Below are 24,799 nucleotides of genomic sequence, written 5' to 3' on the forward strand. Positions count from 1 at the left end.
GAGTCTTAACTAACTTGCTCTTGATATCTTATATCAGATTCAAGTGATCGAGAATGACAGAGCCACCAGAGGAGGACAAGTTTATGCCACCAATACCAGAGGCCAAGTCCCTCCCCTGGTCACTACAGATTGTGTGATACAAGACCAAGGTATTTATTTTCAAAAATGTTTTTCATTGAGGTTTAAAAATTTTTCACCATTAAAAAAAAAAGTTTTTAGCGTTTGTTTATTTTTTGAGAGACAGAAACAGAGCATGAGCTGGGGAGGGGCAGAGAGAGGGGGAGACCCAGAATCTGAAGCAGGCTTCAGGCTCTGAGCTGTCAGCACAGAGCCCCATGCGGGGCTCAAGCTCATTGACCATGAGATCTTGACCTGAGCCAAAGTTGGATGCTCAACCAACTGAGCCAGCCAGGCGCCCCAGAAGTTTTCACCATTTTAAAAAACTGGATGTGGGGCTCGAACTCACTGACCATGAGACTGTGACCTGAGCCGAAGCCAGACGTTTAACCAATTGAGCCAGCCAGGTGCCCCAAAATTTTTCACCATTTTAAAAAAGCAGATACACTGACACCCTTCAGTAATCCTATCATTGACAGGGAACCTCTTTATAGCTGATAATGGGGACCAATTTTGCCATCAATTGCTCAAGTTCTGAGAATGTATTATCAACTTAATTCTATTTTCTGCTTACAGAAGTCTAAAGAGTGTCTGGTGAGATATAGTTCAATGTACTAATTTAAGAAAATTATTTTAAGTTATGAGCTTAAAATAATACATGCTGTACCTTGGCTTAATTTGTTTACTACCTTAGAAACATGGCAAAGATAGCATGAGTAGAGCAGTAGGGGATTGAACATGAGAAATCAGCATACCTGATTCTAGCCCCAGTGATATTTTTTTTTTCAGCAGGTTCTTTAACATGGGTGCTCTGTTTTTCCAATTTTGAATTGGGATGAGTAAAGGCTGAGCTCTATCCCTACCTAGATGTCCTCTGTGTGTACCGCCAGTTTAATATATCTGCCCTTGTACAGGTTTGTTCTTTCCAGGAATATATTATTTTTCTACCGCTTGTGGCAAGTTAAAACACAGCCTGATGACATCATTATTTATTTATTTCCAGAACATGTTTTTATCATCCTACACTGAAACTCTATACCCGTTAAACAATAACTCCCCGTTCCTATATTCCCTGCAGCCCCTGGTCTCCTTTATTTTATTTACTGTCTCTATGAGTTTGCCTCTTCTAGGTACCTCGTGTAAGTGGAATCATACAATGTTTATCCTTTTGTGTCTGGCTAATTTCACTTGGCATAATATTTTCATCCATGGTATAGAATGTATCAGAATTTCATTCTTTTTTAAGGTTGAATAATATTCACTTTTATGTAAATACATTATGTTTATCCGTTCACCTGTTGTTGGACATTTTGCTATTGTGAATAGCCATAGCAGCCATATGTCTGCTGTGAACATTGGTGTACATGTATGTGTTTGAGTCCCTGTTTTCAATTATTTGGGGTGTATCTCGAGACATGGAATTGAGATCATACAGACATAAGGAAGACGTAAGGAAGAGTACGAGGAAGGCTAGGAAGAGAAGCAAGGACTGGTGAGGTGGCAAGGTGCAGGTCTTCATCATGTCTCTTGTAGCCCCGCCCATGGTGGGGAGACACAGCTGCCTGCCTTGGAGCCCTGAAGTTGGCCCAGCCACATCCCTTTGCTGTGACGACCCTTTGTCCGGCCTGGTTTATTAGCCGATACTTACTCGTGCATTTTTCGGGATGGAGCCCAAATCTCAGACATGTGCAGAAAGTCACAGACACACGTAGGATATAGAGGCAGAAGGAACCTTGGCCTCCATTTGCTCAGCTCTTCCACTTTACAGGTGTGAGGGCACTAAGGGCCAAGGAGCTTAAGCGACTTGCCAAAACTCCACAACTGTTTAGGAGTGGCACCTATAAAGAAAAGCATCTACTTAAAAAACACTGTTTGCCTACAAAAAATGTAGATAATGTTTCTTTGGCTACAGTATCGAATGTAAGACCCAACTTGTCCCTTGATTCTGTGCTTCTGCCTATCCTATGAGACCCTGTTCAGGTACCACATACTTTGTATAGTCACCTCTGATCCACATGGTGGCTCGTTGCCTCCCTGGGCCACTTCTTAATGAATTTGCTCTTCTATGATACTTACTATGCTGTATTACAGTTACCTGTTTTTGTTATCACTCTCTCCTACCAGACTTTGAATTAGCAATAATTGCATCACGGATAAACCTCTTTGGCTACAATACTGCCACTGCAGAAAGCTGTCTCCTACCAGACTTTGAAACCAAAGGCTTCATTAGCTCTGTCCCTAAGCCTGTAGCAGGGGGCTTAGCTTCATAAATATTTATTGAATGATTAATCTGTTGAATGTTTTCCAGTCAGATTATCCCATAATGCTCTTTATTAAGCATCTCAAAGAGTTTTGAATCTTAATTACTGAACTTGCAAAATTATCTACTCTAGCCATATCTTTCATGCCCCACTTTTGCATACCAATTTATGAACACAAATGCTCAGTGGCTTTTTTCAAAATTATCTTTGTGCACATTATCTTCCTGAAACAAAAGTTTGTTTAGTCACTGTTAGGAGCTCGTTTGTGTGCATATTGCACCTTCAAGAACTAAACCTTTCAAAGAACAAATACTCAATTTCAATATGTTAGTGGTAATTTTGGCTAGTAAAAATTGAGTACAATGAAAAATTAAAATATACTTGAAAATTTTCAAAAATCTTTATTTCACAGTCTGTAAAATCATGTGATGAGGAAGATCTTCTCTAAGTTGGTTTTTTTTTTTTTTTGGTTTGAGTTATGTGAAATGTGTAAAATAATAGGGTTTGGGCTCGAGCATATTTACATTTATTGCTAATATTTCTTTTTATTTTATTTCTGTTGCCGAAACTCTTGTTTTACTCCATGTTGGTATTTATCTGGACTCTTAACAGTAATGACCAGCCCACCTGTCTCCAATGGTTTCCTGCCTCCAGAAGCTGCCTGGCTAGTTTAGTTTTTTTTTTTCAAGTATTACCTTACCCGCGCTAAAAAAAAAAAAAAAAAAGAAAAGGTCCCATCTTTGCCTGTGGGCAGAAGGATTGATCTTAATTCTTCATCCAGAATTCAAGGCCTTCATAACTATATCCCAACCTACTTGGGATATAGTAAAGAGTTGTGATAGGTTCTAATACCACTTTTGTCATTTACTGACTCCTTAATCTTTGGCAAGTTACTTAACATCCTGATGCCTTAGTTTTCTCCTCTGTAAAATGGGGTCCTACAGGTATCAATCTCATAGGGCAGTTGTGAGACTAAAATGGTTCACATGTAACCATCCTAGAATGATGCTTAATATACTGGTGATTACTGTCATAATTATGAGTCCCGTTTTGGGCTCTCCTGCAGAGAATCTGAGAGACAACAGAAACATGGTACCAACAACAGCTGGATTCAGCCTGCAGTCATGTTAATTTGTCATGCACAGTATTTTGTCTTATTTCTATTTGAAGTCATTGCCATTATGTAAAGTCAGAATATTTTATGTAAAATCCAGATTTCTAGCGAGTCCTAAAAAGTAAAATTTGGCAATAATAGTTTAAAGCTAAATAGAAGAAACTCAGCTTTTTTATGTCCAACATTCCACTCATTCCAGGCCTACCTGTGCCACAAAACCTGGCCAGGGAAAGGCTCCCAGCCCTGCCACAGTACCCAGTCAACCATGCAAACTCAGGACCATGCGCTTCCCAGCACACTGTACTTGCCAAGTCCTTTCACTTTTCCACTCTCCTGTTTCACACTCCTTCCTGAAACCTGCAACTCCTCTCCCAACCTTTTACCTGCTCATATGACCTCCTTTGTGAGAGAACTGCACAATCATGAGTACCCTTCCATGAATTTTCACCATCATATCAGCCCCTGCTGAAATGTGCACCTGTGCTCTGCCTTTCTGGTTTTGGCTGAAAAGGAATGATCTGTGCTCCAGTCAGAAGCCAGCCTCTCTTGTTGTGCAGTACTCCAGTATATTGCTGCAATAAGTCTCCCTTCTTTCTCTTATGCCATCAGTATCTCTCTTTTTACACGATTATCCCATTGTGTTACACTCTCCCCTCTTAAATAATAAAAATGTTTTCATGACCTGTTTCCCTTATAGCTACCCTTCTTTTCTTTCCTACCCTACACAACAAAACTTGGAAGGATTATTGCCAATTCCTCTCCTTAAAAGTTAGGAGTCTCTCAAGCTCACTATAGGCAGGTTTCCCACCCCACCCTCATTCTGCCAAAACTCTCTTCTGGATCTCTAGCAACTTCCATGTTGTTAAATCCAGTGGTCTTTTTTTTTTTTTAAGTTTATATTTAAATTCCAGTTAGTTAACATACAGTGTTATATTAGTTTCAGGTGTACAATATAGTGATTCAACAATTCTATGGGTTACTTAGTGCTCATCACAACGAGTGCCCTCCTTGAATGCCCATCACCTATTTCACCCATCCCCACAACTACCTCCCCTCTGGTAACCATCAGCTTGTTCTCTGTAGTTAAGAGTCTGTTTCTGGGTTTTCCTCTCTCTCTTTTTTTTTCCCTTTGCTCATTTGTTTTGTTTCTTAAATTCCACATTTGGGGGGGCTCCTGGGTGGCTTAGTCGGTTGAGCATCTGACTTCGGCTCAAGTCATGATCTTGCGTTCATGGGTTTGAGCCCTGTGTTGGGCTCTGTGCTGTTCATGGGTTTGAGCCCCGTGTCGGGCTCTGTGCTGACAGCTCAGAGCCTGGAGCCTGCTTCAGATTCTGTGTCTCCCTCTCTCCCCCTCCCTCCCCTGTTTGCACCCTGTCTCTCTCTGCCTCAAAAGTAAATAAACATTAAAAAAAAATTCCACATTTGGGTGAAATCGTATGGTATTTGTCTTTCTCTTTCTGACTTATTTTGCTTGGCATAATACTCTGTAGCTCCATCCACGTCATTTCAAATGACAAGTAAATCCAGTGGTTTTATTGATCCAGCAGCACCACCATGAACAGATAATCATGCTTTTCCTTGATGTGCTTTTTTCACCTCTGGGACATCCGGTTAGTGCTTGTTTTTATCCTTCTCAATCCTTTAGCTGGTTTCTCCTTTTTCTCTGGCTTCTTTATGTTAGAGGACCCAGGGCTTAGTTCTTGGCCATCCTCTCTTCTCTGGCCACACTTATTCCCTTGGTGGTTTAACCTAGTTTCATGGCTTCAAATACCATCTATATGCTGAAAACTCCCAAGTGTATATCTTCATCCCAGTGCCCAGACTCACATATCTAGTTGTTTACTCACCTTCACTGTGGGATTGCTTAATAGAGTTCCCAAAGTGGACATGTCCAAAGCCAGATCCCTGATCTCCACCTACATACCCATTAACACACTCCTTCCCTTCCTGCTTTTCTTCTGTCAGTTGGTGCAACTTCATGCTTCTGGTTCCTCAACCCAAAAACTTTGGAGTCATTCCTGATCTCTTTCTATCTCACCTCCCATCTTCACACACACCTCAGACATCACTCCTATCAACAATCAGTGGACTTTTAAAATGTGTGCAGATTCTGGCCATTTGTTAGTACCTCTACTGCTATCAGGCTGGTCCCTACCACCACCATTCCTCCCCTGGTTTCTGTACAAATTTTGTTACTTCTCTGAACTCCTTAACAGCTGCTGTGCCCAACACATGCTCCATGCCGGCCACACGGGCCTCCCTGATACTCATCTTCCATCAGGCCAGACAAGCCCTGCCCCCAGGCACCTCCTTGGGTAAATCCCTTGCTTCCTTGGAGTCTTTACTCAAATGTTACCTTTTAAATAAGGCCTACTCTATAACTATTTAAAGTTGCAGTCTGCCTCCCACCAAAGTTCACCTTAACCAGATATGCTTTTTTCATAGCATTTATCATTTTCTAATGACCTATGTAATTTACTCATTTACTGGGTTTTATAGTTATTGTCTGTATCTTCTGTAAGAACATAAGCTCTACAAGGGAGCAATTAGACAATGTCTAAAACTTAGTAGACATTCAATAAATATAAATATGAGCATAGATTGTAGAATTGCATAATACTACTTTTTTTTAGAAATCATGAAGAAAGTTATATAAATAAGGCAATGTGTTATCTAGAATTACCTTGATAAATATTTAAACATTATAGGGCAGATTTTTTTTCTCTGCAAATTTTAAGTGTGTTCCTTTGACCTTTTCAGGCAATGCTAGTCCTCGATACATTCGTTGCACAACTTACTGTTTCCCATGCACGTCAGATATGGCCAAACAAGCTCAGATTCCATTAGCTGCTGTCATCAAACCTTTTGCCACAGTTCCTTCAAATGAGGTAAGAATGATGAAAATAGTAATTCAAGGAATGCCTGGCTGGCTCAGTCGGTGGAACATGTGACTCTTGATCCTGGGATTGTGAGTTCAAGCCCCATGTTGGGTATAGAGATTCCTTAAAATAAAATCTTAAAAAAAAAAAAAGCAATTCAACAATTTACCAATTCAAAATCCTTCTTTCATCATTGTTTTCTTATTCTGTATTATAAACAGAAAATTGGAGAATATTTATATAATGCAAAAACATCTAAATAGATGAATATTCAATAGAATAACTATTCAATTCACTAGGAAGACAAAAATCTGACAAGCTATCTTTTTTGGCAACCTGTGTACCAAACACTAATGGACTGGATCACTTTTGGCTCTGTTGTAACAATGTGAATACTCAGAAAATATGGAATGTCATATACTCAGACTTCTCATGTGGCCCTTATAGCCTAGTTCGAAGCCCCAGCATCTAGGTGTTCTGGTGAAGGAAGTTAACAGAGCCCAAGGTTCATGGTCTTATTAAGCTGCTTTAATAGTCATGGGGCCAAGCTGTTCATAAACTCCTACTTAAAAAGTCGGTATGATTAGAAAGCGTATGTCTTGAGTTGGAAAGATGTAGCCAATATATAATTCATTTGGGTGTTTATTTTAAATTTCTGATATTAGGATGGAGTTAATGGATGTTGTGATTAAGACATCCCCCCACACTGCTGTGATTCTTTCTTTTCATGTCCTGAATGGTGGATACCCACATATACACAGAGACATAAGGTACTATAGTAGAGCTAGTAAAATAGGTTAGGAAAAGCTTTAATTCTGGCTGGAGCTTTGGCCATAACCCTATTGCACTAGTCCAGTCAGCTACATTGAACCCTGGATTCCTTTTGCTGCACCCAGATTCTCTTCCCAACTGAACCCTCAGCTTCCCTTTAATGGTTCTTTGAGCTTGGCTGATCTAGTGAACACCTAACAGCATCTGAGCAAAAGGCAGACCATCTGCACAGGAGAACAGATTTGTCCCCTTTTGTGGTCTGGCCATGCCAGCTGGTATGGGCAGCATGGTGGGAAGGGGAAGAGGGGTCTGCTTTACATCACCTCAGGGATGGAGGAAACAGAAGAGAGAACGCGTCCGTGTGGACACTGGCTTTCATGCCCTTTGAGATGTCCACTCATTCTCCTTGTAGTATGGCAGAAGGCTGCCCTCTCTTTGGGAGTGGAGTGAACTGGTTTAGAGTGGAGCATAGAAGGGGCTATTCCTGGAAGCCAATATTACATGCACTATGGTCTCATATTTGTAAATCAAGAAGTACATTCAGTATTTACTATACTTATTTTAAGTGTGGCCTCTTATATGATGGACCCAGAAATTTAATATAATGGCTATAAAGTTCTCTTTGAATCTCTATGCTTAATAAGGATAAGGTAGACCAATATATAATGACAAAGAGATCCATGTTTAAATATGATATGTGTTTCAAATAATAGCTAGAAATAATTTTTTAGCTATTTTCACATTTCATTATGGAAATTTTCAAGCATACAGAAAATTTGAAAGAACTTTATGGTGAACACCTATATATCTGCCACCTAGATTCCACCATTAATATTTAACTATTCTTGCTTTGTCACTGTTTGAGTCATCTGTCCATCAATCTGCCTTTTTTAAATGCATTTCAGAGTAAATTGCAGACATTAATTAGTACACTTCCCCCTAAATACTCCAGCATTCATGGCATTAATAAGAGTTCAATATTTTCTTACAGATTGTTTTTCCTTTTGAGGTAAAATTGATTTACAGTAAAATGCACATATCTTAAATACGATTAACTGAATTTTGACAAATGGATATATCTGTGCAACTCAAACTCCTCTGAAGATGAAAAACATTACTGTCATTCTTAGAAGTGTCTCCTGCCCTTTCCACCAGCCTCCCCTAACAACCTTTCTTCCTTGGCAAGCATCGTTCTGATTTTTTTTCCACCATAGATTTGTTTTGTCTCTTCTAGGTGCTCATGTGAACAGACTTCTAGGGTATGCACTCTTCTGTGTTAGGCTTCTGCCAGCAGCTTAATGTTTTAGAGCACCATAAACATGCTATTGCCTGTGTTAGTATTGTGTTCTTTTTTTTAGTGCTGAATAGTATTTTACTGTATGGGCATACCGGTTTGTTTAGCTAGTCTTTTATGATGAACATCTGGGCTGTTTCCAGTGTTTGGCTGTTGTGAATAAAGATTCCATGAATATTCTTGTACAAGTCTTTCTGTGGACATATATTCATTTCTCTTGGATTAATACCTATGAGTAGTTTGCTGGCTCATGAGGTACATGTTTATTTATTTTATAAGAAACTGCCAGGGGCACCTGGGTGGCTCAGTCAGTTGAGCATCTGACTCTTGGTTTCGGCTCAGGTCATGATTTCACAGTTTGTGAGTTCAATCCCCAAGTCAGGCTCCACACTGATGGCACGGAGCCTGCTTGGGATTCTCTCTCCCTCTCTCTTCGCTCCTCCCTTGTGCATTCTCTCTTCCTCTCTCTCTCTCTCTCTCTCAAAATAAATAAATAAACTTAAAAAAAAAAAAAAAAGGAAAAAGAAACCACCAAACCATTTTCCAAAATGGGTGTACCGCTCTACAGTCTTTCTAACATTGTATCAGAGAGCCTCTCTGTTTGCCGTAGTCGTCTTTTTAATTTTAGGAAGTTCTGATGGCTCTGTAGTAGTAACTGTGAGATGTATTTTTAATTTCACTTTTTATACTTTGAACAAATTTAAATTAAAAGAGGACTAGTGAATAATATCACACTCACATACCTACTTCCCATCATTAACAAATATTAATATTTTGTGATATTTTCTTAAAATAATTTTATGGGAATTAAATCTTCCTAGCTATAAAGGGTATTTCCTTTATCAGGCCATTCCTCTCCTCCCTCCCCTTTAGGGGCAGATGCTATAATGAATTTGTATCCTTCCTATATGTGACTTTATATATAGACTTCATGCTCATGGGTCCATGGTAATACATAGTATTGTTTTGCTTTTTAATGAATCAATTAATTTTAAATAAGTAAAATATAAACTTATATGAAAGGGGTCTACAGTGAAAAAAGGTCTCTTCCTACCATTCTATCCTCCCCCTTACAGATGACCTTTACCTATTCTTTATGATTCCTTCTAGAAATGAAAAATGCATATACCAGCATGTAAGTACACATCCTTTAAAAAAATAAATATATAAATGGTCGTATAGCATAGAGACTCTTTTTCACATTTCTTTTTTCAATTAAAGTGTCTGGGGGGCACCTGGTTGGCTTAGTCTGTTAAATGTTCGACTCTTGATTTCAGCTCAAGTCATGATCTCACGGTTTGTGTGTTTGAGCCCCGCATCCAGTTTTGTACTTACAATGCAAAGACTGCTTGGGATTTTCTCTCTCTCCCTCCCTCTCTGCCCTTCTCTCTCTCTCTCAAAATAAATAAAATAAACATTAACAAAATATCTGGCACTCCTACCATGTTGCTACCTACAGAGCTGCTGCCTTATTCTTTCCAACAGCTGTGTGGCATGATATATTAGCAAGATAACCACTGTTGTCAACTGTATGTATCAATTTTAAAATATGTAAGATCCCAGGGATTTACAATTTTTAAATGTGAATCCTAAAATTGAGGGAAATATAGTAACATGAGTGTGCTTTAAAGAATGTCAGATCAAACCCTTGACACATCTCCCGGCAGGGAGCGGCCGGGGAGCAGGGGAGGAAGGATTGCTCTGGATGTACACTCTCTACCTCACTCATTCCTATGCCACCTGAATCATTTTGCAGTAATCTGTTCATAATAAGAAGGTAACACTTGGACCTTGAAAGAGACTTGTGCAGCAGTTTTGTAATGTATCAGTGTGTGTGCTACGTGGGATTTCTGCCCCTGGGCAGTATTAGCTTCTGTGCACTTTGTCCACAGCAATGAATTTGCACAGTTTTCAGCTACACACTAGTAAAAACCTCTCCTCCTTGCTCCTCCCCATGACCCAGGTGCCCCAGGCCAAACTCCCACGAAACAGAACAAAACTCAACAGCTATTCATACCCAACACCAGAATCTGTAACCACCTTCTTATCACCATTTAGTATTAACAATGAAATTATTCAGTAAGAGGTTCCTGAAAATGAAATGTAGTATTTAGTTGAGAAAAGCTTTCAAATCTTAGTTCAAGCCCCACCCCCAATACGTATACACATTTCTTTTTCTTTTTTTAAAAGTTTTTATTTTATTTTGGAAGAGAGAAAGCAAAAGCAGGGGAGGGGCAGAGAGAGAGGGAGACGGGGGATCCAAAGAAGGCTCTGCGTTGCCAACAGAGAGCCTGATGTGGGGCTTAAACTCATGAACCGTGAGATTGTGACCTGAGCTGAAGTCGGATACTTAACTGATTGAGCCACCCAGGCGTCCCATCATATACACATTTCTCACACAGACCAAATGTGTGTGCTTTCTATTTTCCAAAATTGTTTGATCTGACCAAATACTATTTCCTCACCAGCATGAGGTTTTCCTTCCTTTGGTGAAAATTTATGCTGCATTTTAGTCTTGTGCTTCCCAAAGTAATAAATGGATGAGTTTAGAGTGGTGGCTTATTTTTGGAATCTGACTTAGGGAGAAGCTCTGCTTGAGAAAATAACACACTTTATTCTTTTCATGTTGCTAGAGACTCTGCACACTAAGTAAATGTATTTTGACAGTACTGTGTTTTCTATTGCAGTTCTCTCTACAGAAGCTCTTCCTTTTCTTTAGACCTTTAAAAACAGGATTACTCTGAATACACTGTGTGTGTGTGTATACATATATATATGTACTGACATATATATATATATATATATATATGTATATACGTATTGACAAATAAAATTGTAAGATATTTAATGAATATACTATATTTAGAAAGGATTACTGTCTCTTACATAGCAGTGTCTCCTGGGTTGAATGAAGACATTCTCCATTTAAAGAACTACACTTACTTTTATATGTTGAAATAGGCTTAGAGTTAAAAAAAAAAATAAGAAATATTAAAGGGATATTAAAACACCAGGAAGAAGTTCCTAAAGGTTGTGTTCTCAAAAAAATTGTCTTCCTCTTTGGGGATTAACTTCACCTGAATGAGGCGAGCCACTAGCATTAAGGAACCATCCCTGCTCCACTAGTGATGAGCTGGGTGAAGTAGGATTTAGGGCTCCTTGACAGACTCTCACTTTGTGGTTTCCATGACACCTTACTGGTGTATTTTTTTCTACCTCACAGGCAGGAAACATTTTAGTTCCCTGTGTTTTTTTTTCCTGATGTAATATTGCGGTTCACCAAGGCATGGACTTGGGATCTTCTCTTCTCTCTTTAGGCTTCTTTTCCTTCCAAAGACCAAATATCATCTGTAACAGCTGCTCTATATTACTTAAGGGAATAATAGTAGTCAATCTTACAGAGTACTAATGAGTAAAATTATAGGGGTTTTTAAAAAATTTATATTAATTTTTAAATTTTTTAACATTCATTTTTTACAGAGACAGAATGTGAGCAGAGAAGAGGCAGAGAGAGGGGGATACACAGAATCTGAAGCAGGCTGCAGGCTCTGAGCTGTCAGCACAGAGCCTGATGTGGGGCTTGAACACACGAATTGTCAGATCCTGACCTGAGCCAAAGTCAGAGGCTTAAGTGACTGAGCCACCCAGGTGCCCCTATAAGGTTTTTTTTTTTTTAACTTTTTAATGTTTATTTATTTTTGAGAGAGAGAGAGAGAGAGACAGAGTGTGAGCAGGGGAGGGGCAGAGAAATAAGGAGACACAGAATCTGAAGCAGGCTCCAGGCGCCAAGCTGTCCGCACGAAGCCTGATGCGGGGCTTAAACTCATGAACCCTGAGATCATGACCTGAGGCAAAATCTGACACTCAACTGACTGAGCCATGCAGGCACTCCTCTAAGGGTTTTGTTTTTTTTTTTAATGTATGTTCATTTATTTGTTCTTCACATCAACCTATTTATTATCCCACTTTAGATACAAGGAAAATGAGGCACAGTCAGGTAACTCATTAAGGCCAATGGCTACTAAGTCACAGAGGTAGGATTCCAACCCAGGCAGTCAGACAGCCAGGTCCTTAACTCCAGTCACTGTGCTGTTACTGTCTCACTCAGTCATTCCTACTTATTCACATACCCAAATACTTTTCTGAAATCTCTCCTTAGGTACCTCATAGAAACCTCAAGCTTAATATGTTCAATGGTGGATTTCTGATCTCTAACCCTAAACCAGTTCATTGTTCCATGTATCTATAAGTGATACTATTATATATTTAACTGCTTGAGCCAGAAACCAAAAACTAAATAAGCAATTATAGTTAATAATAGAAAATGAGGAACATGCTGAAATTTGATATTTATAATCTATAATCAAGTAAATAAAATTTAAAGTATCTTTCTTAAAGGTAAGTGGGTTATATGAATACTTTTATTCTCCCTATGAACAATATTTTATTTACTATTTTTAGGTATAGTAAACTTTAAGGTTTTACTCCTTATCTGAGTAACAATTGCCATCATTGCTGCAATTTAAAAAAAGGATATCTCTAAAGATATCTTGATTTGGCATCTATCAAAAGGATATAATACAGTTTTTTTTTTTTTTAGTTGCTTCTATTTGACAGAACCTTTTAAAGCATGCCACTGTGTTAGCAACGGCCGATAAAAATAAACCTAATCCAAGCAGTTATGATCAGAGAATGTTCCCTGTGAGCATTTGCTTTGGAGATGTATGCTATTTCCAAGAGCATATATATCATTGTTGTTTAAGATTTCATGTTCCTTACCATAAATTTTAATTTTTGTATGTTTTTCAAGTGAAACCCATTGCCACATTCAGTGTAATTAACTATGAAAGTAATTGGTTATCTTTTGTTTAGTAACTTGTGATTTTATTTTTGATGCTGTATTTTAAAAATGGAGGTAGACACAGGTTTCAGTGCAAAAGGATTGAAGATTATACTTAATTTTGCATTTTCTTCAAAATAGGAAATCTTTACATTTTAGACAAGTGTGTAGATTTAATTATACATTGCATTTAGTAATTTCACCTATAAACCAGATGACAGAAGCTTTTACTACATCTGTGACTAGAAATCTGAAATATGTGTATATTTTTAAAATTGTAAATGGATATAATAGTCAAAGTAATTTCTTTTCTTGCTGAATTAATATAGTGCAGATAAGCTTTTATCCAAGTCTTTAAATTTCACTTGATTTATAATCCCCTAATACTCTGTGCTAGGAACTGAGGTGAACTTTAGGGATATGAGGGAAGACAAGACAATTACTCTTGTCTAGGACTTACAGAAAATTTCCAAGTACCCAGCTAATTTTGGTGCAGTGTGGAAAAAACTCTGATGGGTACAACTTTGTTCTGTGGAGTTTAGGTTTCAGGAAGTTTTACCTTAGTTATGACTTAATGAAGAAGCTTGTTCTGTTATTAAATGCTATTTAAATTCTTTTTTCTTTTTTTTTTTAATTTTAGAAACAGTGCGAGTGGAGGAGAAGGGCAGAAGGAGAGAGAGAGAGAGAGGGAGAGAGGTAGAGAGAGAGGGAGAGGGAGAGAGAGAATGAATCTTAAGCATGCTGAGCATGGAGCCTGATGTGGGGCTTGATCCCATGAGCCTGGGATCATGACCTGAGCTGAAATCAAGAGTCGGATGCTCAACCACCTGAGCCACCAAGGTGCCCCTAAATTCTTTTTCTTTAACGATTATTCATATTCTCATAGATTCTGTAGATATGAAGAAGTGATTGCAAAGAAAAAGGAATGGATGTCAAAAAACTGACAAATGGGGTTAACAAAAAAGGAAAAGACTGTCAGATTAGACCCAACACTAACACATTACATCAGGGCTGGACTTCCTATGCATCATTTGCGGGAGGGATTGCTTGGTCATGCATTTGACTTTTCAGTCTTGCCGGCATGAATTAACATTTTGGCAGAGTTTACACTGCAATTTAAGCATCAGAGGAAAAACAGTTCTGTCTCACTATAGTATTATGTCTGTGTGTTACCCTTCTTTCAGGAAGATAGCAACTTGTGAAATAGGTGTTATTCAAGTTTATAGATGTAGAAGCTGTACAGGTTCTGAGGCTATTAAAGTCAGAGCTAATGAGCAATGCTGCTGGAATTCGAGATTTCAGATTCCAAGTTCTTTTACTACATCTGGCTATAAATGAGCTTGTTGAGGTTTTATTTAATTAAACATATAAAATAGCATTCCTTTTTCTTGCTGGCAGTCAGTTTAGCAGTGGATTTCTTGCTCCTCCTGTAAACTTGTGAGTTACCGTGAAATGTCTGTCTTAACCTCTTTTCTTGCAGCCTTGTGACTTTAAGCTACTGCTTCATACTCCTTGAAGGCAAAGGCTATCCAAAATCCATAGGCTGGGAATTCAGTAAAGTTACTAGTTGAATAAACGCACTCTCAGGGTTAGATAGATATTTAAAAGACAAAGATAAACCAAACTATAGAGTGGTGGTTGATATCTAGATATTTTAAGCCTCTAAATTAATAATATTTTTTGTACAGTAAGTCTTAATTATTAAGTTCCTTGGTAGCACTTTGAGTCTCTTGACAAACATGTCACTTAATGAAGTAAGGGTTTTATCTTACTTTGGCTATCTGATTTTATTTTGTACTTTTGAATGACTACAGTCTGATCAGACTTTGTGGGTCAAGGAAAAAAAATCATTTGAGAGATTTTAGATGTATTTTAGCACATACTAATGAATACACATATCAGTATATTCCATCACATATTAATGAGGGGTTATATTTCATTATAAAGAGCAGAACAGGGAAACAAGTAGGAAGAAATCTTGATCATAATAAAGATATGTCCAGAACCAATAAAAATCGACTATCTTCTCCAAAGTACAATAGATGGTAACCAAATGGTGGGACACAGGGTTAGGATCCAGGAAATGACTTAGGTCTCTGCTGTGCCTTATATTATGATCTTGGGTGTTTATTCCCAAGAGGGAGAAGTCTGGCTGTGATGTCCTATAGATCTAGAAGACTGCTAGTGTCTACTTTTCCACTCTATGGTGCATTCAGTGTGGATTATCATGAACTTATCACACATCCTATATATTGTTAGAAATTCTTGTGAACAATCTAACACAATCCAACCCAAAGTGGTTTCATTTATATTATACTTTTAATAAAAGAAATCTGAAGTGTATTATTTGCTTAAAAAACACATGAAGATTGTGAGACTACACATTTTTACATAGAGCCCAAATTTAACTAGCTTTACTGAAAAACATGCTCTGAAATGAAATTGATTACAACATAATACTGTGTCCTTTAAAAAACTTAAAGAATGCTTATAACTTAAATTAGAAGTTATTTCACTTCATTCTGACAGGAAAGCTTCAAGAGTCTGAATCTATTTTTAATATGAGCATTATAATCTGAAGTTGTCTGCTTTAATGCAGTATTTAAAAAGGTATTAACATAAAAACTTGGAAAAATAAAATGCATATACTCAAATAGAAGTAGAATTATGAATATAACATTTAAAATACTTTAATGTATAAAGTTACTTTAGAAACTGAATTTTATCCCTTGATGATTGTGGTCACTGTTGATATAGTGCTATGAAAAAGTTTGGCAGCTGAAGAACAGAATCTTGTCCCTTTTTAGAATGGTGTTATAGCAGACGTACAGAAAGAGTCACATTTGTCAGGGCAAAGGTTGTTAGAATTCTATTTTAAGTTATAGTTTAGAAGCTAACTGCACCAAGCTTATTTTCTTAGTCACTAAATTATTCACATGAATCTTTTTTAGTAAATGGAGAATACCTTCAGGAGAAATAAGAATAAAAAAGAGAATATCATGCCTTGATTTAATTTTCAGTGGCTGTGGGTTTTATGACTTTCCATGCCTGGTGATTTAGTGTGCAACATCCATAACGTAGGAGCCAAGACCAGTCTCATTAGACATAGAGCGCTGGGCACTCATGAGGGGCTACACTGGAGAGGAAATATTTTAGTGCCTCTTGCTACCGTTTTCATCAATTCTTTTTTTTTTTTAATTTTTTTTCAGTATTTATTTTTGAGAGACAGAGAGAAACAGTGTGAGTGGGGGAAGGGCAGAGAGAGAGGGAGACACAGAATCCGAAGCAGGCTCCAGGCTCTGAACTGTCAGCACAGAGCCTGATGCAGGGCTGGAACCCACACTGTGAGATCATGACCTGAGCTGAAGTCGGATGCTTAACCGACTGAGCCACCCAAGAGCCCCTTCATCAATTCTAAGGTCCACATTTCCTCACATTTTAACATTTCTAAAACAGGAATATCTCCTATTAACAATGACTTCTTAGCATTGTGTCCTGTTCAACTGGAAGCTTCTCTGTCTCTTATAACTGATGAGATTTTAGAATTAGTGAAATGCACTAATTATGCCTTGCTTTACTAACTTTGCTCAAATTTTGTGGACTTGATAATACAAGGGCTTAAAATGTATACAGTTGATGTCCTTGTAGTGCTCAAGTACGAGAAAAGCAAATATTTCAAAGTTTCATATTTGAAAGTTTACTAGGCATCCCACTGATTAAAACCAAAAAACTTAAATTAAATCCTATTTTGAGAAGGAAGGAAAGAGGGCAGGAGAGTAGTTAGGAAAGGAGAGAAGAAAGAAAACCTTATGCAGACCTTTCATATCTGAAAATGACTCCGAAGTTTTTCTGAACCACAAGTGAGTTTTGAAGCAGTTCTTTGTCAGGAGTTTAGCATAACTACAAGTAAGGTAACAAGGGCAGGAGTGTAGGAATCACACGAAGCTGGGTCTGCAAATTCACTCTACCACTTCTAGTAGTGCAACCTTGAAAAATTTACTTAACTTTTTGGGTCTCATTTCTCTCATAAATGAAATTATGATAACCTCCTTACATGACAGTTACTTAAAAATAAAATAAGCTGTTACAAGGAACGATAGCTGTTCTTATTATCATCTTTACATTATTGTCGTGGTTATTTTTTATATGATATTAAATTCCTCCATGGAAAATTTTAACTCAGCAATCACTGATTTTGGGAGTCTACTATATACAAGGAAGAGAAACAAAAACTACAGTAATTTAGGTTTACTGGAAATGGACATTTAAGAGAGATGTTATCACACCCCTTCAGTGATTCCAGTTATACATCTTACATAAGAAGGAGGAAACTGTTAGATATGCCACATTTATATTCATTTATAAGTGGAAAGAGTTGGCTGCTCATTTATATTTTTAAAAAGAAGTGTTGCATAGGACCTGTCATTGGATAGTATATCATAATTTTCTTTTTATTCAAATGATAAACACTCACCATTACATAAACATTTATGTAACTTTTGATTTTCCATAAGATGCTTCATGGACATTTGCTGGAATAATTTCCCCTCAATCTCTCACACCCTGTCTTGTATTTTTAGCCTAATTAGTTTTTATTCAACTTTCAGATTTTGGTTCAAAGTCACATTCTCAGGAGAGCTTTCCAGGATACCCCACATTTATACTCCTTGTAGCTCCCCTTATAGCACGTCACAGTTTGTGGTTTTATGCTTGTGTATTTGACTGAAGGAAGGGACCACATGTGAATTTTCCTCACTATTGCTTTCCCAAGGCCTGAAATAGTTCCTGGAACATTTTTGCGCTAAATAAATATTTAATACATTTTCATTACACAATATCATTTATACTTGGGAGTAAAATTAGAATTTTGAAGCCAAGTAACGATGAGATTTGCAGAATAGAGATCTTTGCGTAAACATTTATTGAACATCCACTTCATGTGTAAATGCTATATTTCTAACCAAATGAGTTAAAAGTAAATAAAATTGAACTATCTAGGAACCAAGCTAAGGCTAGGACTTGCATTTTGGAGTCATCTCTATCCAGGCATCTGACATTTACTTGCATCTCTGTGTTCTATATCAAAGAAAATGTTTTATTTCCCACACATATGTTCTTAAGAAAAATCACCATTTGGAGACTCACTGCAAATTATCCTTGCTTTTAGTGTTGCTGGCAGACAAAACCACCTGTGCTGACTGGGTAACAGTTGCTTAAAGAATTTCCTGGACAGTTAAATTCTTCCTAAGTTTAGCTTAGGTTTCAATTTTATCCCTCCGATGGTTGTTTCTTTCAGTATTATTTCACTATAAATGTGAAAATATATACTGTGTATATGTGTGTATATTTATGAAGAGTGAGAAAAAAGGTGGTATATATGAGACATGTAAAAAAAAAAGAAGAGTAGAGTCTTTAAAATGTTATTCATTGTTTGGGAAAATAAGAGCATCCTGGGACAATATTTCTGCAAAAGCAGGTAAAATAGAAGAGCCATAATTATAAAATCTAGTGTAGGTAGATATCATAGAACTCCTCCACCAGAAATCACTTTTATTAGACCTAAACTGAACTACGGAGGTAAACTGAAGTAGCGTATCATAGTCTTGAACATGGGATGAGATCTAAACTTCTTCTGGCTTACTTTGTTCCATACTCTCTTGCTGCTACAGTTTTACAAGTTTTGAACCAATCTTTTATTTAAATACTTCAAATATATAATTTTGACTATACTTCTCCTTTTTCCCCCACATTTCTCCTTAAAGGAAAATGATATAAAATGTATATTAGATCATATTTATCAATTTTATTTATTTGATAAATTATGCAGCCATCTTCCCTCTCAGCTCATTAATGGTATATAATAAATATATAGATGTACTTATTCCTCCAGATGCTTTTGAATTGGTCACATGCATTTTTTAAGTGAAAACTTTTTTCTCAACTTTTTTTAACCCTGTTTTTAAGTCTTTCCTCCAAATGGCTTGTGGTTATTTGCCCAGATGAAATTAGCTCATAAAGGATGATATCCTGTGTCACTGGGAAGTGGTCTAGCCAGTAGATGTGGCTGCCCACCAGGGATGGTAACTGAGCAGTATTTACATTGACAGCAGATTGGATTGCATGAAGAACCAGTAATTTACTTAGTCTGCCTTATTAAATGAAGATTTAATTCAACAAACATTTATTGTTCACCCAATATGTGCCACTTCCTGTTCTTGTTACTCGAGACATGTCAGTGAACAAAACGGATAAAGATCTCTGTCTACCCTCATGGAGCTTACATTTTAACTGAGAGAAGACAAGACTATGAACCTGAAAATGAGAAAATGATGTAACATATGGAGAAAGGAAAAAACGGAGCAGGGTTAGGAAGATGAGGGCTGCCTGGGAAAAGGTCAGTTGGCAGGTTTCAGATTAAGTTGGGTGGTTGGATAGGCCTGATTGAGAAGCTGCCATTTAAATAGAGACTTGACTCATGCACAGAGGACAGTGATTTGAAGGTGTTTTCATGGCCATATGAAGAAGTGATATAAATGAGGGAAGACTTTGGTTAACTTACAATTCTGCTGAGAGACAAAGGGAGTGTGCTCCTAGGCTTATTATTTTTAACACTTTCACCTTTAAAGTGTAGTATTTTATAACTTTCCTTTGAGGAACAGAAAACTGCCACTTATTTTTTTATGGAAGAAACAAACTTGATTCATAGAGTTTTTAAGTCTAAAATATATTTTCTTCATCCACGCATTCTTATAGCAAATATATCTTCTGCAATTGGTCTATAATTAGACAACAAAATAGAATTCTTCCTTAGGGATAAAAGATAAATTATAATAGGTCAAGGTTTAAATGCATTGTGGGAAAATATCTCTCAACTGTAGAATTCCTAAATATCATAGCTCCTTAAGCAGGAGTGTCTTACTCAGAAGTTTCCAACATCTGTTCCAGCAAGAAAAGTGGTGCTGATCTTTGCAAATATACCTGTAACTTGAAAACCTGGGTCAGCAAAACCAATCTAAACTGACCATTTTTTTTTGCTTTAGGATCATTATCTACCATTTATAATCTAGTCATGAAGTAGGACTGCCAGTCAGGAAAACTGATATAATGCTCTCTTCACTGTATTTATTTTCTCTTTTGAAACCATGGATACCTTCTTAGAAAAGCACCCCTTCCTTAAACTTTAGCATATGGTCCAATTTGGCCTTTCCACTAAAGAGCCTTCCTGGCATTAGAGGCCCCAAATAGAAAGATTACAGCTATATTGCTTTGAGATACTTTTGGCCATTGTAGGAAAAGAGTCTCCTGTTTGTGCATATTTTAGGGTGAACTTAGCATATTAGGATTTATTTCATCCAAACCTAATCTTCTGTGATTATCCTCAGGTTTACACATGACTTCTGTATTTTCCTTCTTCCTTCATTTTTTAGTTTTCTTGTTGTTCAGACTTCTTTTATTTTTTACTTATTTATTTAAAAACCTTTTTTTAAGTTTATTTATTTTGATAGAGAGAAACTGCAAGTGGGGGAGGGGCAGAAAGAGAAGAGAGACTAAGAATCCCAAGCAGGCTTCGCGCTGCAGCCTGACATGGGGCTTGATCTCACGAACCATGAGATCATGACCTGAGCCAAAGTCGGATGCTTAACTGAGCCACCCAGGCACCCCTGTTCAGACTTCTTTTAAACCTGTTTTTCTCTTCTTCTATCTTTCCCTCCTTATCATTCAACAAGTATTTTTTGAGAATTTACTTTGTAATTAAGGCCCTAGGGATCAGTGGTGAACTTGAAACTTACATATAGTATTAAGGAGTGAATTCTTTAAGTTAGAAACTTACTTTAAAAATTCTTACTTTACTTAAAAAATACTTACTTTAAAAATGCTCATTCGGTTAAGCATCGGACTCTTGATTTTGGTTCAGGTCATGATCTCACGGTTCATGGGTTCAAGCCCCATGCATGGCTCTGTACTGGAGGCTCAGAGCCTGCTTGGGATCCTCTGTCTCCCTCTCCCTCCCTCTCTCTCCCTCTCTCTCCCTCTCTCTCCCTCTCTCTCTGCCCTTTGTGCTCTCTCTCTCAAAATGAATAAGTAAACTTTAAAGAAATAAAAATAAAAATTAGAACTAATATTCAAATATCTTTTGAGTTTATTTTTTAAAGAGTTTTATGAATTGAATAAAATATAGGAGATGATGAAACAAATTTTACAAGTCTCTCGTGTTGATTGTAAAACATGATAGAATTCACTAATTTATAAGAAGGTTTTAAGACCTGTACCGAATGAACCAATTTTCTAAAGGCATCATTTAATTTACTGAATGGTGAAATCTCAGTTATCTTCTGAATCGTTACCATATAGTCTGTTTTGTGGCCTGTGTTGTAAGCACGGCCATTTGGGACATACCTGGTTTTGAAAGCTCTCCTCAAAATCAGTCCAGCTTTCCTATTTATCGCCCTCCATCTCAGCTGAATTAGGCTACTTGCTTACTAAGTACCAACATACCCAAGCTTTTCCTCCTGTGTTACACTATTCTTCCTGATTGAAATTGTCTTTTTCTGTCAATCACTGAAACTATAACTCCTCATAACTGCTTATCTCTTTTTGAAAGACGCTTTTGTTGACCCTCAGCACAAGTGGTTTCTTCTCTTATTTGCACCTTTTGCTTACGTGCCTATCATGAGCTTCCCTGGGTTTACAACAGTGTGTTTGTGAGTACCTGATAGATGATTTGTTTGTTCATTCAAAAACTGTTGACTGCCCACTCTTGCAGGTATTGTGCTCTTGGAAATACAATGATAAACAAATGAGACTTGCAAGTCAAGGACCTGAGAATTTAGTAGTGATACTGAAAAGTAAAGCAGTGTGATGAGTGCTGTCAGGCACAAGATAATATGGGAACGTACAGCTCAAATGTCTAAGCCAGTCCTCAGGGGCCAGGTCGAGACAAGGTCTCCGTGAAGTCAGGAGGAGGACACCCCTTCCCTTGTAACGAGAGGGAGAGAAAGGAAAATATTAGGTAGAAGCTGGCAAATTGGTGGAGGAAAGCCAAGGAAGTTCCTGTCTGAGGTCTTCTATTTTCTTTTTGAACAAGGAAGCAAAATTATCTGCTAAGGGATGTGGAAAGAGAGCTTATTTGGAGATTGGAAAGGTATAAAGTAGCTGCTGTAGAGGAAGAGAAAAATGACAAGAGAAATTTAATGGTTACCAGGGATCACTGAGTGCTTGATTCAAATCAAAGATCATGAATAATGGAGCCTTTCTCTGAAACTATAGGCTTTTCTATAGAAACAGTCTGCAAAGCAGTTTCTGTATATGTATCACAGAGAAGGCAAATAGATGGAATAAATGAGTGAGAATTCAAGCTGTGGTCCTGCAATTTATTGGACAAGTCACTTTTCGTCACGGACCCTCCATTCCCTTCTGAACCCATGGATGGCAATTCCAACTCCCAAGGTGGAGTATCTCAATATCAAATTGATATTTTCAAATATTTGAAAGCATTTTAATCTATAGATAATACATAATAGTTATGATCTTACATGTATTGTAGGTTTTAATCGGTAAAATTTCTCAGAATTTTTCAATGCTGGATAGACAAGACGAAACACATCCCCTCAATGCAAAGGATCCATTCCCAAATTAAAAAGATGTTCAAATCCAACACAAGCTCTAGATATAGCTATAGGAATAAATAGGCTTACAGTGATGTTGAAGAGAAAAAAGCTGAAAACATCTTTAAAGTGCATTTAACAAGAGGATACTTTTCTGGAAATATGAAAACACAAAGCTTTAGGTTAAAAAGGCCAACTACAAACATCCTTAGAAAGTGTGCCAATAAATTCCATATTAAAAAAATAAATAAAAATGCTGATATAGGAAATCTATGAAAGTAAATATGGAACATCGTCATGGCATTTTTAACATCTCATTGTGTGGTGTAATAGAGTTTGGCTACATTTGTGTATAGGCAATAACTTTTGGGCAAAAAGGTGGATAAAGATTTTCACAAAATGAGAAGAAGTTTTATGACTCCCAAGAGATGTTAAGATTGCTTCATTCCAAAATACAGTTTGACAACCCTGGACTGAAATCAGAGACAATTATAATCTGCGTGCTTTCTTATGGTGCATTGTGTGTATGATAAATAAAACATACTTCTCTAAAAAAAAAAAGAAAGTGTATGTTTAGAATTAGTACAGTGCACTGAATGTTTTTATTATCAGGCTCTGTTTCTTTTCAGAAGATGCATAACATTTTTAAAAGGCATTCAGAAAATATTCTTTCATGCTATATTTGTTATTTTAAAAAAGTCAAACAAAACAGTACTGCTGTTTAGGAAATATGTGTACAGTAAGTACCTATTGCTCTGTACCCTTTCTTTCCATGTAAGCTGACTGAATATCCTATATGGCAAGGCTAGAAATAGAAAACACGTACAAGCTGCTTCCTATTTCTCTGTCCTATGGAAATGTCTTTACTAAGTGCACTTGATACAGGTTCTCTTTTCATTTTAGCTTCTGGGCATAATCCTCTGGAATCTAACCCTGCTCGTCTTCCAGCATGTCTAATAGTCTGAATGTTTAACATTTTTCAAGGGTAGTTGTTCATCACAGGTTCTGGATTATCTTTTCACATACCATTTCCATGCTTCTCCTTACATCCCCCTGATTAATCTAAGTTATCAGCTGACCTCTTCTTGATATAGATCCAAAAAATAAGCAGTACTCCAATCCCAAGAAGTAGCTACATGCCAAAATACATTTGATAGTATGAAACTATTGCTGCTAGAGATATCTATTTATAGTGGTTTACTGGGGAATATAATTGATGTTAAATACGACCCTTTATCAAGCTGGAGGACTGTGTTACATTTCAGCAGGTTATCTTTAAAACTTTTGATCTGAGGGGCGCCTGGATGGCTCAGTCGGTTAAGTGGTTAAGCGTCTGACTCTTGGTTTCAGCTTGGGTCTGGATCTCATGGCTCATGAATGTGAGCCCCGCATTAGACTGCACTGACAGTGCAGAGCCTGTTTAGGATTCTCTCTCTCTCAATCTCTCTGTTTCTCTGTCTCTCTCTCTCTCTCTTTCTCTCTGCCCCTCTCTTGCTCACCATCTCTCTCTCTCTCAGAATAAATACACTTAAAAAAAATAAAACTTTTGGGGCGCCTGGGTGGCTCAGTCAGTTAGGCGTCCGACTTTGGCTCAGGTCACGATCTCACGGTATGTGAGTTCGAGCCCCGCGTCGGGCTCTGTGCTGACTGCTCAGAGCCTGGAGCCTGTTTCAGATTCTGTGTCTCCCTCTCTCTCTGACCCTCCCCCGTTCATGCTCTGTCTCTCTCTGTCTCAAAAATAAATAAACGTTAAAAAAAAAATAATAAAAAAAAATAATAAAAAAAAAAAATAAAACTTTTGATCTGATTTAGGGCCCACTATAAGCAAAAAAAATTATCTCCCATTACCAGATTTTATAATTTTGTTTATAAATGGGCTTTAATCTTTTAGCTTCTAGTATATTTCTGCCTGCTCTTT

General features: G+C 37.4%; 1 protein-coding gene across 4 annotated transcripts in view; it reads left to right on the plus strand.

Moving 5' to 3' along the window:
• The window catches only part of SEC24D (SEC24 homolog D, COPII coat complex component), a 105,946-nt gene that overhangs the window by 30,665 nt on the left and 50,482 nt on the right, over window positions 1-24,799 (plus strand). For all 4 annotated transcript variants that reach the window (XM_019418468.2, XM_019418460.2, XM_019418477.2 and 1 more), the window contains exons 7-8: window positions 38-149; window positions 6,253-6,380. In XM_019418468.2, coding sequence (XP_019274013.2) covers window positions 38-149; window positions 6,253-6,380 — 240 coding nt within the window. The remainder of the gene's footprint in view (window positions 1-37; window positions 150-6,252; window positions 6,381-24,799) is intronic.

Source organism: Panthera pardus, unplaced genomic scaffold (assembly GCF_024362965.1).
Source record: "Panthera pardus isolate Hobbes unplaced genomic scaffold, ASM2436296v1 HiC_scaffold_13, whole genome shotgun sequence".
Taxonomy (NCBI): Eukaryota; Metazoa; Chordata; class Mammalia; order Carnivora; family Felidae; genus Panthera; species Panthera pardus.